This window comes from Phalacrocorax carbo, chromosome 5 (assembly GCF_963921805.1).
Source record: "Phalacrocorax carbo chromosome 5, bPhaCar2.1, whole genome shotgun sequence".
NCBI lineage: Eukaryota > Metazoa > Chordata > Aves > Suliformes > Phalacrocoracidae > Phalacrocorax > Phalacrocorax carbo.
Genome location: NC_087517.1, coordinates 36,780,598 through 36,795,887, shown reverse-complemented (window position 1 = coordinate 36,795,887; position 15,290 = coordinate 36,780,598). Strand labels below are relative to the sequence as shown.

General features: G+C 37.5%; 1 protein-coding gene across 1 annotated transcript in view; it reads right to left on the bottom strand.

The window, feature by feature from the left end:
• Positions 1 to 15,290, bottom strand: part of CALCRL (calcitonin receptor like receptor) — a 68,322-nt gene that overhangs the window by 30,402 nt on the left and 22,630 nt on the right. The window contains exons 2-3 of the mRNA XM_064452039.1: positions 2,311 to 2,410; positions 1,123 to 1,267 (exon numbers count right to left, since the gene is read on the bottom strand). Coding sequence (XP_064308109.1) covers positions 1,123 to 1,267; positions 2,311 to 2,361 — 196 coding nt within the window. The 5' untranslated portion in view covers positions 2,362 to 2,410. The remainder of the gene's footprint in view (positions 1 to 1,122; positions 1,268 to 2,310; positions 2,411 to 15,290) is intronic.

Genomic DNA, 15,290 nt, shown 5'->3' with positions numbered 1-15,290 from the left:
GAATTTGTTTACATTTTGGGTGTATACCAAGCCTATACATATGTTTACTAGTTCATTGAAAACACAGTGGTGTCCTAGAAGCCATCAGAAGGCCTGGCTGGGAAGCAGCCACAGCACCTCTGTCTCAGGCAGAGCAGTCTTTGTGGACAGACACTTCTCGAACTGCTCCAGAGACAGCATCCCTCAAGAGCTGGTTTCAATGCCTCATTGCACTCACACAAATTTTAACATCTAAAATAAATGCCCCTTGAGAATGAGCTGGGGTTTTATAAACAAATCCTTTCCCAAAAGGCTTGCTGAATGACTGACTGACTCTGCAAATTTGAAGAGGTTTTCAGTATCTTCCTTAAGTTTTTTTTTCTAAGACTTAAAAAAGGCACCCCCATCTCAAGGGCTGCATTTTTCAAACATCATATAATTCCTCCTCTTTTCATCTGAGAATTTCTAAATTTGTCTAGATCCTTCTGAAGCTGTGATGCCCCAGGCTGGACATATGCTTACACTGTCATACTCCCAACCATTTCTGACCTCCAGACATTCAGCTCCTCCAAAGAATCATTTCAGTAGAGAAAAAAAACTCATTGTAAAAGTATGCTTCAAAAGCCATTCAGTGTTTCCAGAAGTCAGAAACAGTGAATACAGGGACAGGTAGAGTTACTGAGGTTAGCTCTGAATGAGTTATCAAAAAAAGCATTGATGACACCAACACAACCCTCAGAGCAGGAAAATTATGTTTATCACGATACTTTCAATCTTTAAAGGCAGATGTGACCAGGGAGACAGAGACATTATAAGAGCATGAAATGAAATAAAGTGGTAAGATCAATCAGTCATCATTTTTAAATCTGGATATCTATTTAAATTAACATTTTCTTATCCCACCAGAAGTAAGAGCTTTGTGTTACAATAAGAAGTGGTGCTATGGGCAGGTAGTATAACGTATTACTTTATCTTCATGAATCCCAAAGTGATGTTTGTAAAAAATTATACAAATACAGTTACAGCCTGAAAAATGATTGCTACCAAGACAAGAAACAAATATAACTGAAGGATCCTGAATTACTGTAATTATACCTGTTGACCATTTGTCTTTGTAAAACCTTATAAGAAAATAACCTCTACCTTCTTTCTTATGAATAGGATCTTGCATAATTTTCTGGTAGCATTCATACTGTGCTGTCATAATTTTATTCCGTGTAACACTCAGTTGAGTGAAGTCCTCCGTCATATTCTGATGCCCTTCAGATGGTATAGCAGTGGCAAAAAACTAAGAGGAAAAAGACTTTTTTAAGCAAGTCATGTATAAAACTCCAATATAAACTTCTGAAACTTTAATATTTTAAAATACTATATTTTAAATATTATTTTACTGAAGGAAAATGATCTTCAAATCATATTACTGACAATATGATTTTGTGTTTTTCTGGTTAGTTTAGCAATTCTTCTTACTACTGAATCTTGACAAATATCTCCTGAATAAGCATGGGGGAGTAACAATCTGCAAGATCTGTAAATAATAATGGAAAAATGCATAGAAAGCACTGAGACAGTCAGAAGCATATAAACAGCTTTTGCAAAATCTAGTAAAATATACTGAAGCCTAAATTAGTCTATGGGGTCTATATTAGTCTAAAAGGCATTTGAATCAGACCCAAAATGATCCTTTATGAAAGAGACTTTCCATATACTGTATGCACTGAAGCTTTTGGCTTTTTTAGAGCTATCTGGTTTCTGTATAGTCTTCTGAACCATAAAGCCAATCCTCAGAATACAAAAAGGTATTCAAAAGACATGACAACCACTTTTATAGTTATTAAAAATAATAATAAAAACCCTCAGGAAAGTGGTTCTTGATCTAAACCTGAACGTTTTAAGTGCATTTTTAAACGAAGTTGCATACTTTATGGGAAGCTACTAAACTTCATGGGAAAACAAAGCTGCAGACTGAAATACTGCACCACTGTCTTACAAGGGATGAAATTAAAAGTTCTGAGGATGTCCTCTGAATTGCGATAGACGTCTCCTCCACGCTTCCTGGGGTCTGCATAGTACTGCTTATATGTCACTTGTCAACTCTTACTGCAAAGTTCTCTGCTAGCAAAGGATATGCTGTGTTCAGAGGTAAATACTATTTCTGTTCCTTTACCACAAGAATTAAAAGAACAGAAGGTAGAGAAAGATCCTGCTGTGCAGAAACTACATTTGAACACAAGATTAGTTGCTTCTGCATTTCCATATTAATAATTTCTATTATATTCTGTACACACTTGTTAAAACTGGAAGTGATTTGAAAAAATTCCTAAGACTCACCATAGTAGCTGATAAGAAGAACAGCAAAAGTGTGATCCGGTTTTTTGTCATTTTTATATCCGGCACAGTGAATTTTATATTGTAGTTGAATGAACTCAAACTGCAATGGAAAAAAAGTAGGAAGAAATTCAGTAATTCTTGAAAGCCAAAACTGATAAAAGACTTCATATTTTCTTTCTCAGTTAAAACAGTGGAGGTCCTCTCAAATTGTAATCACGCATTGTGATGCCGTGTGATATACATGGAGATGTACAATATGATGTGAAAAAAAATGCAGTCATTTAGCAGTGAATTCCAGCAGTAGGGTTTTTCCTTCACTGCTGCCTCCATTGCCCCAACCAACACAAGTTCTCCAGAGGGTTTGCCTCAGTCAGGTCACTGGTATCAACTCTAACAGATATGTAGCAATTAGACCTGAAATATGAGTTGAATCCTTGACATTTGTGCCTTTCGGCAACCATAGCAAACTATGGTTCAGTTTCCTCTAAAGTAGACTTAGGCTTTCACAAACATACACACACAATTATTTCCTGTTCTCTTCAAACCAGCTGATTTGTGATTTTACCATTTCTGGAAGAACTGATCTGTTAAGTAGCCACTTTATCTTGAAGTTACAAATTTACAAGGATGACAATGGCAATGCAAGAATTAATTGTGAGCTGTAAAATAGTTTCTGTATCTGCAGTCACTGTAAACTAGCTTCTTTATCTGTAGTTTGAAGAAAACAACTCCCCCAACCAGCTATAATCATTTTACAGTGCAGACTACTATTGGAATTTATTCTGGAAGTGTAAAATGCACCTAAAACATAAAACACAAAAATTTTTATTAAGCACCTAGACCATCTATTAAGCATAACCCTGCTGTGACAACTCCCCTGAGAAGGAAGAGAAATGTGTAAGAGATTTCTCATGCAATATTTCACTGTGTCCTGACGTATCCTGAGAAGATCACAAAGTTGAGCCTGGAATCGAAATAAGAGCATCTCTCCTGCTTGCATGGTAGCAAAAGAACTCTCCATGTTTCGATTAAGTTATTACAACTACACCATCTTTCAAAATCTAAGTATCTTGTAGTACTAGCATTAATGATGCTCTTATCAGCCAAAATAAAGGAGACCACATCTGAGTGAGTTTAGCTCCCTTGTACAGATTAATTCACTACAAATAATACACTGCTACTTAAGATATAAAACTCAGGTACCCCAAAAGTCCCTCATATACCTATCTCAAAGATCCCACCGTTACCGAATCAAGAGGGATGTTGGGAGCAGAGTACCTACACACAAACCTGCCTCCTGCCCCAAGCCACATTCGTCCTTGGATCATACTTTTTCATATCCAGCAGTCACATCCTACGAGAGACTGGTGGATGACAAACAACTGATAGTACTTTGGCCATCAGAGGCAATTTTACAAAAAGCCCATCCTTTAAAAAAAATAACTGTCAGCACAAAAAGCAAGCATTCTGTATTTACTTCTTTCCTGCTTTTAAACTGAGACCGGGTCCTCTTAACACAACAACAAACAGCATTTTGTAGGATATACTGACTACAAAATATGAGATCGCACCATAATGTAGTGCATGTTTTTCTATATATGTATACAAGTGTTCAAAATAATTTTCTCTGTAATAGTTCCAAAAATACTTCTACTAAAACAAATGTTGGATGGCAAATTTAAAATGCATATTCAAATATTGCCCTCTCTTAGACTTGCTTATTTTTTTTAATCTAAAAGATACAATATCATATTAAAAAGCCAGAATTTATCTGCTTTAATTCACAGTCCCTGATTATTTCTGTTTCACAATACCAGAAGTCATCCCTTAGCTCAATTCCTTTAATGGTCCAAATCTTTTAATATCTAGTGGTTTTGTAGACATTTTCTATCACCTATTCCAGTATCCACCGCTAAATTATTAATTCTTCCCAGGAGATAAAAATTAAGTCAAGTCTATAATTCACCCTATGCTTTCCACTCATTTCTTACAGTTGCTACCTGCAAAAAACTTATATATAGAGAGAAAAAAAATCCTTTTTCTAAACATCACTACTCTTGGACTTAATTACAAAAGGCAGGATGAAGGACATTCAGACGCCTGGTTGGACTTCAGGAGAGCATTTCTTGCATCACTACATGAATTAATTCACTCAACATTTATTCCAGTTAGTTTGGACAAGAACTTCCACAGGAAGATTAAAAACTTTCTTAAGTATGGACAGCAACGTAGTCCTTTGATTGAGGCAGCAAGCCAGTACAGCTGAGAAAATCAGGCTACTTTTACTAATGATCTGTTCTGAAGAGATGTAAAACAAATATAATTCTCAGAAAGTTCTCTCTCTCTCAGAGCTGGGAGGTATTAGATGCACAAGGAAAATTAACAAATAATAAAAGAGACCCATTCTTAGGTTTCTTTCAATAATGATGCTTGCCGAGTTGTTGTTCTGCTATTAAACATCTTTGACAGTTCTACTGTGGGGGAGAGAGGACAACTGTATTTGACTGAGATTAATTTGAGTGTATTGAATGTTAGCTTGAGGGAAAAGATGGTGGAAGCTTAGACAGAATCCCGACTCCACTCTGTGACAGTGGGGATCTGAGAAAAAGCCAGCAGGACTGTGATTTACACGATAGTTACTGAGTGAAACTAAGTGAGTAGACACAACACTACAACTACTAGCAGTCCTCTGGCTTAAGAGTTTTCCCAGTAAAAGGGAACATCAGTGCGAAGAGAATGGAGAATTGCAATAGCAAACCAGATCTTCAAAATCTCATTTTTATTTTTAGTGTGTGTGGTACTGAGACTGCGATAACTTAAAAAAAAAAAAAAAAAAAAAGGAACTGCCTGTTTTTTCTCTTTATTACATTCTCTGTTACCCAAATTAATGATACTCCAAAGGCCTGTATCAAGTTTCTCGCTGATACCAGTGACATCTACTGCAGAAGGAAGTGCAAGCTGAACTTAGCCAAAATAGTCACTGGTATGGCTTTAACAGATGTTCACATTTCTCTTCCTCCTGCTTTCTCTACAGAGCCATCCTGCCTCATCAGCTGTTTCTACTTTTAACTTTTTCCCATCCTCCCAAGAATACATGTCATCCTTGCTGAGCTCCAGACACTTCCCATTTCAATGATACAGCAAAAAGGGTAAAAAAAAAAAAGAAACAGTCAGCAATAAAAACCATTTTTTGAACTTCAATCACCTGACCACATTTAGTACAAAAGAAAAAAAACAGGCAGCTTCTTCTACCTTAAGCAGCTGCCCTTAAGTCTGATTAAGTCAGAATGTAACTCTGAAGGAGTGGGATAGGAGGGAGAGCCTACTTCTGTCATTGCATGTGCATTCATACACATGCACAAATATTTTTCACTAATTGGTAATCTTTGGTGTGTTGAGGGAAAGAAAAAAAAAGCACCGAAGCCCAAAACATTTTCAGTATAAATTACATATCTTGTGGTGTGCTATAACCTTGCAACACTAGAGTTGAATGTGTGCTGATATAGATGGATAGCCTGCCTCCCTGATTTTGGTTTGTTGCAGCGTCTCTCAGGAACATGCTACACATGCTATTTTATTATATCTGGTTCCTTTTAGAGGGAGGCATACAACTCAAAGTATTTAAAACCCTAGGCAATGCTCGGTTGTTTCAGCCCAAGATACAGGCAAAATTGGAAAATCCTCAACTCCCCAACCCTTTCCAAGCATCCCTAATTTGAATTGCTGTAGTACACTGTTAGAGAAAAAACAGTAGTCTCAAATGGCATTACAGACAGAGCCTTCACTTACACCTCCGCTCACATAAACTTCCTGAGAAATACTTTGCCCACAGAGGGGCAGATTCTCTTCTGACTGAAAGGGCTTTCAAGTGGCCTGTGCCAGCTAAACATTAACACACACCAGATTCATTTAGACCCGAAAGCAGACTACAAAATCTCCACACTTACCTTAGAGATCAATGTAGGGCAGTTTGGAAATCTTCCTAATCAGGTAAAATGCCCTCATTTCTGAGAGAACCACTGCTGCCAGGATTTGGACCACAGTGCTCTGATAGTACCACATAACAGCTCACGGCTGTACGTGTGGGAATTACTCCATCCTCCTAAGAAGTACGGAGTTAAGAAGGCTCAAAAATAATAGCTATGGAACAAATCCAATGAACTCTGGGTAGCACAGTTGCATGACACTAGCATTCCCTACTCACCACCACTCTGAATTAAGACCCAGGCATCAGCAGTTACAGATGCAGAAAACATGTGAGACAGGAGATCAAGAGAGATTGATCCTCCCTGGGACAATTTTCACAGTACAGAAACATAAGCTCTTCACACCTTCCAACAGATTTCACTGCACTATTCTCTTCATTCTGTCAGTGACAGAGCTTGATTTTTTTTTCAAATATATTCTTCACTTGAAGAACCGGCATATTACCCAAATATGACAGATCTGTATGTTGCTGGATTTTACAATAAACAAAGTTTAACTTACTATACTGGTTTAAAATGTTGGTACAACTCAGTTGTGATGCTAACAGAACTGCTATAAGAAGGCATTCCTATCCTCCCTGCAGTTATTCTTTCAAACCCCCCGTGTGACCTCCTCTCTTCAAGTCAGATGGAGTATGTGTCAGGAAAAATGGATCAAAATTTTAAAAAATGCTCCTAATACTATTTTGAACTCATTAGGAGTACTACAACGGATCGTTGTGTGTACAACCAACCGCCACCAAGTAGCATCATAAAGACAGAACACTGCAAAGAGCTCATCAGAGAAATACAGTGGCTTACAAAGGGATAAACTGAGTTCCCATCTTGCACTGCAGAACGAAGAGGCTTATACGGCACATGAAGACCTCCACAAGTGAATCAGTAAGTAGGTAAATATTTGCAGTATTCATATAATGCCTACTAAAAGTACTATAGGAAATAAACCCCAAGTTTATAAACAAGCCGAGTTTCTTTAGACATCTTATTCTCTGAACCCACAGCATTGCTCACATGCATAGAGACATTATAAAAAAAAATGCCACTCTGAAACATTCCTCCTTCCACCTTTCGTCCCAGGAGTTCTTCCTGGGGAAGAGTTGTGGCACAATGGCATTTACTCTCTTCTTGAGGATTAAATCAAATGAAGAAGAAGCAGAGCAGCATATCTCTATTTTACTGTTCTATTAGTATTATTATTGTCTTATGAGGAGCGGCTCAGGGAGCTGGGGTTGTTTAGCCTGGAGAAGAGGAGGCTGAGGGGGGAGACCTTATCGCTCTCTACAGCTACCTGAAAGGAGGTTGTAGCGAGGCGGTGCTCGGTCTCTTCTCCCTAGTAACAAGCGATAGGACGAGAGGAAATGGCCTCAAGCTGCGCCAGGGGAAGTTTAGGTTGGATATTAGGAAAAACGTCTTCACCAAAAGGGTTGTCAGGCATTGGAACAGGCTGCCCAGGGAAGTAGTTGCATCTCCATCCCTGGGTACTTAAAAGAAGGGTAGACGTGGTGCTTGAGGATATGGTTTAGTGGTAGACTTGGCAGTGATAGGTTAGCGGTTGGACTCGATGATCTTAAGGGTCTTTTCCAACCTTAACAATTCTATGATTCTATAAGAATTTCATCATGCATTAGGGGGTAGTTCAGCTCAGTGTGGGAAAGTACTTGCTCTTTGTTTCTTCGGCCACATGCTATGCATGTCTCAAGGTGTCAGGCTTATTGCAAGTAGAAAATTAGGTCTAGTTCACAAAGATGTTTCACATTGTTTATTCTATTAGCATGCAGATTTTTTTGGTTTTGTTTTTGCATCACTCTAGCAGCTTGCCAGAGGCCTTGCAGAGATTGCAGAACCATCTGTAGATAAGATTACAGAGATTAAATTACTCCTGTGTACTTTTTCCCATTAATAGCTTTTGGCTACCATTAGCTAAGTTTTGTCTCCTGAACCCAACAGAAATTACTAGCAGTAATTGACAACACTCTTGGCCAGTTCTAATAATACCTAAAATTATAAGAACTTACCATAGAGCAATGGTGGTGCTAATTTCTCCCAGGGAGGAGGGAACCCTCGCTATTTTGTTATTCTTCTTCAGTTCACAGGTTTGGATGACATTGTAAATAATCCTGAGAAGAAACATGGGCTATGGAGGTCCAGTTAAAGACTAAACCAACCCAACCAACCAACCAAAAACCAGAAGAAAACCCACCATAACAAAGCCCTCCGAATGAGGGTTTGGAGGAGGAAATGCCCACAAGGTTCTTCCCCTGGAATATTCTGCAATTTCTGCTCTTGGGCAACATTACTCCTCTCTGCTCAGCAGACTGCAGAGCTAAGACATTTTTGTGTCTTTGTCTGTCATACCAATTTTGGCTCTTTAAAACAGGATTTCCACTGATAAAAAATGGTAAGAGTATTTCCTCCTTGCTCTTACATAGACAGGTTTTCTCTTGGCCTCTGCTTTCAATGCTTTTCCTATAAGTATGAAGTCTCTACCCCTCATTCTCAAATATGATGAACTTGGTATTGACTTAAGAACATATAAAGCCAGCAGTAGCAAACGCTGCAATTGCATGGGGAAGATAGGCAAGCACTCGATTAGGGTTATAGTTACAATTTGGCAGAATGCTTAACTGTGCCAAACAAATGCATCATATGAATGTTAAAAATATCAAAGTAAAGTAAAATTATTTAGTATAAGTAAGAGACAAATACCCCACACTTCCAAAATAATTTCACAGTGTTTTCTTGGTTATAGTATTTTCTGCCTAAAGTATGGATTATTTTATCTTCTAAAAAGAAACCTCTATCAGACTCTGGTAGTGCAATATGGTATAACTTACTTATTTCTAACCTGAAATGAGAGAGCAAGAGCTGGCAGCTAACATAAAACTACCTTTACTGCAGAAACCAGTTCCCCAGCAACAGGTGTCTTGACATATTTTATCAAAATACAAAAAAACCTCCAGATAATATTTCCTCAATTACTCACATTTTGAAAATGATAGTATTTTTTACACTGTCTTATACAGTGATACTAACACCCAAAATACTTCCCTCTTGAGGAACTAGTTGTTAAATGAAGGCAACTGAGATTCTAGCAAAGCAAATCTTTACAGACAGAATGGCAGCTTATTCTTGTGATTTCCAACAGTTTGTAGTTATTAATGCCTCCAGATTCTTCAGTGGGTGCTACTCGAATATCATTCTATAAGTACCTTTACACTTACTTTAAAGCTTAACCCTTTTCACCTCGTAGCCCTAAGCCAAACTGTACCTTGAGGGCTAAAATCCATCAACATAGCCACACATGTTATTAGGCATAACTCGCCAAGTTCAGTTCAATGTTCTGTAAGCCATGGCATTTCAACTCTGTAGCGTTCATTCAAGTACAAAGAAACTTAGAAGGAAGAGTGCTCTGCTCTGCTGAACAAAGTTCTCTGTAAAAATGCTAGAGTGGCCAGGACCAAACACTCTAGGAAAGGTTGTTAATGGAAATGAAGATGACAGCAGAATAATGAATGAATAAATTCCAACAGCCGATTGATTACAATGATTTACTGCTAGTACTTATCATTTTTTTACCATATTGATTACCTGCTATAGTAATTTAATAATGTTGTTAAAAACATATTCAGTAAACTTTACTGAAATTTCTTTTCCTCCAAAGCAACTGCTATGCTGTGGCAAGGCTGTTCCAATTAACATGTTATTTTAAATACAAGGGGATTGCTCATGACATTCTCTCTTTCATGCTATTTCATGCTATGAAAAAGTTGGAGAGCTCCCATATTCTTACTAGGTATATTTTAATGCCTCATTACCCTTTGCCAATCTGTATTCCTCATGTGTTCAACAAAAAAATCCCCATAACTGAAACTGGAGCAAGATATCCACAGACATACACAGCAAAACTTCAGGGGCTAAACCCCAAAATTCACAGGGATGTGTTAGAGATGTGACCTCAAACCCAGTTACTCAGTATAGCAAAGCATCACAAGTATGCCACTGGAGCTACTGAATCTTCCTGCCTGAGCCCAAATTCTATTGCTGCGTTCCAGATGCATATCAAAAACAGTGAATGTCTCAAAGATTTTACGAGAGGCCTTCAGGAAATACTGAAGCGTGTAGGGGCAGCCCTTAACTGAGAGCAGAGATTGACTTTCTTTGCTGTGCTCTAAGGGAGAGAACAGAGGACCCTAACTGTATGCCCCAGTTGAGAAAAAAAAAAATAATGTTTTCAGTCTTGCTTTCCTCAGCATGTACCTGCTGATAGTAACAACAAAAGCATAACCTGAAAACATTAAAAAAAAAAAAAAAAAAAGGAGTATAGTCAGCTAGATACAGTTATCTATGGATGATGCTCTTAGTCAGATGATTTATTTTTAGGTAGTCCTGAATTAAAACAATGGCAGCAGGAATTTATTAATTCATCAGATAGACTTTAACACTTGTATAAAAACCCTTGCTCAGACGTCTGAAGTCTTTCCCAGACACTGCTGCTTAAAGGCTGCAAAGAGTGAACTGCTGCTCTGTGTATCCCTTTCAGTCAGTGTTTTCACTCTGATGCTGTTTACCAAGTAATGACACAAAAGAGATCCAAAGGTTTCTTCGTGAAAATGTTTACAGCATGAAGTAATTTTCTCAGCTGGCTGAGTTTTCAAAGTTTTTTGTTATTTCTTCATTGACACATGCTAATTTTACAAAAGTATTTCCACAGTTCAAAGACTTTTCTCAAGGTCAGAATACAGCAATGGGAATGGTAAAATGGGGTAACCAAAATGCACCAGGACTTCTGTTTTTTTCAGAGTTTACCACTCACACTTTTTCTCACTGGCCCCAACCCAGTTTGGCAGTTAAGCATATTCTATGAAACTCACAGGTTTTACATGAGTTTCTTCTAGATTCACATGTAGAAATGTCAATATTTACCCACAAACGTGCTCTCATTCAGTTATAAATCCAATTTTAGGAAACGAATAATTAATTTCTTTTATTAAATTAATAATTTTTAGGTGGACCATGCTACACCAGCAACTCAGAGCAGGATGGGGAGGGAGAAGGTGGCCAGGAAAGGGAACTGCTTATGCCAGCACAAACACAGTGCTGCTACAGCCACTGCATCAGAATCGGTGTCCTAAGTTTGGGTTCACCATTGGTCAATGACTTGAACAGAACTGACGAACCAAATATAGACAAATTCTCCATGGAAACGTCAGATGCACTGATTTTGTGTTGGATTTCCTTCCTTTACTTTTTTTTGTTTTTAAACATAATACAAAGTAGTAAAATATCCCCAAAGCAGTTCTCTTTTCACCGGCAATTTCAGATGGAAAGTTCATGCCAAATATCAACATTTTCTCTCATGGACTATTCCCAATGCATTTACTATTCCAAAAAGTTCAGGTAAATTTAAGGCAGCTTTAGAAAAAATACAGCTTGGTATACTTATTAAAAACAAAATGAATCACCAGCTACTTCAAAGCCTTTACCAGATCAACCTAAGTCACCACAGTTCAGAACATTTCCTCTTAAATTTAAAATTTCACATGCCAGAGGTCAAAAGTGCAAGATCTGGAATATTTCACCCTTTAAATATTATACAATACATGTTATACTATGTTAAATTATCAAAACCACTAATCCAATCCATCCTGTAGCAAAAGCCAAGAACAAGCAGCAGCCAAAACCAGTCTTCTGAATTCTAGTGGTCTGAAGCTTGTCTCTTTTGCTTTTAATTAGCTACAGATATTTCCCATCTTGCCTATGTTTTTTCATCTGTTGTATTCCTAAAATGTCATTTTAGTGGCAAACGTTTTAAATTGGGCTCACACAGAGTATGCTTAGACATAAAGAAGTTTGTGAGACTCAATAAAGTTAAAAACCAGAAGTAGTTAATCTCAACAGTACAGAAAGAATTTACCTTCTATATATTTTTTTCAAGTCTATAGCTGCATACTGGTATATGCACATCTTCTTGAGACCACAGGGACACAGGTCTTGACTTCCAAGACTTCCAGGGGCCTATACTCAGTACAGCGAAGAGCAAAGGCTTGTGATTGACTTCCAGTGATGGAAAAGAATGGATGCACATGCTCAAAAGGCAGATTAAGAGCACAACAATGTCAGAGCTTTTGTCGTCACATTTATAACCAGAGCTTTTCTTTTTATACATGACACTTCTTCTCCTCACAAGCTAGCTGCAGAAATCATCTTAAGGTAGCCATAAAATAAGCAGAGTGATAAAAGGTTTTTCTATCCTCTACCTATATCTCCTTCAAGTGAAGACATATACCAAGGTATTGCTACAGCCAATTATATTTTACATTGACATCATTTTCTGCCAACCTGAGTTAACATTGTTGTTGACAAATTGAGGAAAATAACATCCATCAATGTTTCAAAGTCTTCTAAATGGGAATTCCCTTCAGCTTCATCCACACCCTACCACACCCACAGGAATATTGACATACACACAAGTCTGACACAGACTGAAGCATCCACGAGCGAAGAAACACTTGTTTTGCTAGAGTTGCTGCCAGTTTAAAAATTAATTACAGAATCATAGCAATTAACTAACCAGTTTAACAAAATGAGAAGTGAGATCCTTCGAACAGGAAGCAAACTGCTACCAAATGACTACACTAACCTCGCTTATGGTATTTGCCCTATGCATTCCTCGTTCTGATTTGAAAGTGTACATAGGGAACACAGAGCAACTGGCACCAGTATAAATGTAAGAGTCTTGAACTTTTTCTGTGTTACATACACTACCCCAAAAGGCACTGATAACTGTTTGGACAGCTAAAGTCAAATCCAATCAACTATAACACATTTACGTGGTGATCTTTATCAATTATCTTTGACAAAGCGCTCTTACTTTTAAAAGAATAATTTCTTTTGCATGAGGACAGTCTTTTAGTGTGAATGTGGACAGGAGCTAAGTAGAAATCTTTAGTGCTAGCCAAAATGATACGTTTGTATATCTTTTCTGAAATTCCACTTAGGTAAAATTTCTTCCACCTAAAATTCTATAGATCTGTCCTTACCTGAAAGTAAGAAGCTAACCCTTTTCTAAATTTCAGATATGTCCACCAATTGTCTTTTGCAAAGTCTTAATTATTTTTTTGAAATATCAGAGATTAACAACTGCTGAAAACTGGACGGGCCCAGGTCTAAGTAGCCTTATATTTCAGTTGACATCCTATTACATTTTCATATTGTTAATAGAAAAGTGATTCTGTGCCATTGAAAAATTCTACTTGCAGAGCTTATGCTACTGGGAAAGATGGTAAAAGTTTGAAATAGCAAAAGCAGTTGGTGGATCATCTAACAATTTAGCTGGCATGCAATCTGTCAGCCACACACATATTTGATGGTCAAACACTGCAGTATTCCACATCCTCTGAACAAGAGCTGCAAGGATGACCATTACTATGATTTCAATATTATTGCATAATGGCATTGCATATTACAGACTTTTTTCAATGCTTTCCATCTGTTTCACATAGCTGTATAGTAACACTGCAGCAGAATGAAATGTATCATTGCACATTATCACATAAAAACCTCTGCTCTTTGTGAAGAAGCGATTTTATAGACAGTGCCAGCTGCAATCTGTAGGAAGCAGTGCGAATGTTTCCATGAATTCAGTTAAAGCTCATATGCTCAGGGTGTGGCCGTGGGAAAGACTAGTGTATCTTACACACGGTCCCTAAAGTCCTATTAGTGTTCCTTTAATTACAAACAGACTTTTCCATATCCTTTTGCAGTATTTCACCCTGACTTACCTGAATGCAAACCAAAATAAAATATTAACTATGACCATTAAAAATATTACATAAGTTGGACATAAAAATCACAGCCTTGATAAACTTGAGCCTCGCTTGGACAAGGTACTTCATGAAGATGAAATATTACGTACCAAATGCAATAAAACATTAAAAACACTATTGCTACAGCAGAGGAATGAGAATCTAGCACAGCTATTCTGGTCATAAATTATGTATAAATGTTATTTATATGTAATTTACACATATAAGCACATTATTTCCCCCTCCAAATCTAAAAAAAAAGAAATAATACAAAGGCAGAAACATGTAATGGAAAAATCTCTGTTAAAGCTTGTCAAAATTGCAAGCAACTAAAAATTTCCACTGCAAGTATGGAAAAAATTAGGTGGCTTTAATATAGGTGTCCATATTTTCTGCACACTCGCATCCTGCATTTATTTTCCTGGAGAAAAAAAACGCACAGAATTGTCATACAGATTTCACACCCCCTTAAAAAAAATCCCTGGCAGAAACAAAATGCATGGAATTTGATGGGAAGCTTTGATAAGGACAATGTCTACCAAAATCAAGTCAAAACATATTCAATTGAGTTTGTAATTCTACAGACCAGTTCCTGTTATTGGTCTACTAGTGTCTCAGATGTAACTGTAGTACTAGTTTTTACTAGTTCTAGTGAAATTCACTATTTTTCACAAGTTTTGCTAGCTAGCTTTAATAGCAAAGCTTGGACATCAAACTTTCAGGCATTACTTACCTCAAACTGAGGTATCAAAAGTCACTATGAAAAAATAACCTTTGCATGCATTTTTTTATTCTTTCTTGCATCTTTCAACTTTGTAGGACACCTTAAAAGGCTCATCCATTTCATGCACCCACATTTTATTCAGAGTCTGGACTTGCACCCCTCAACCGTTACCCTCTCAAAGCTCCATTTGTGTGTCCTGTTCCACAGAGCATGCAAAACTTCAAATTCATCTTGCTGAGAAATTTCGTTCACAGCTGCCTGCTTGGCAGGGATTTGATTGTGGGGGGAGGGGAGAGAATTTTCCAAGCAATGGGGAAAAACAGTACAAAACTTTCATCATCAATGGCCTTGACATTGCTGGAGCCAACGGAAACAACATCACCCAACTGACTCCATGTGAGGGAACCATTCAGAAACAAACAAAAAAATCTTCTGCATTCATTTCTATCGAGGTAGCTTATGCCA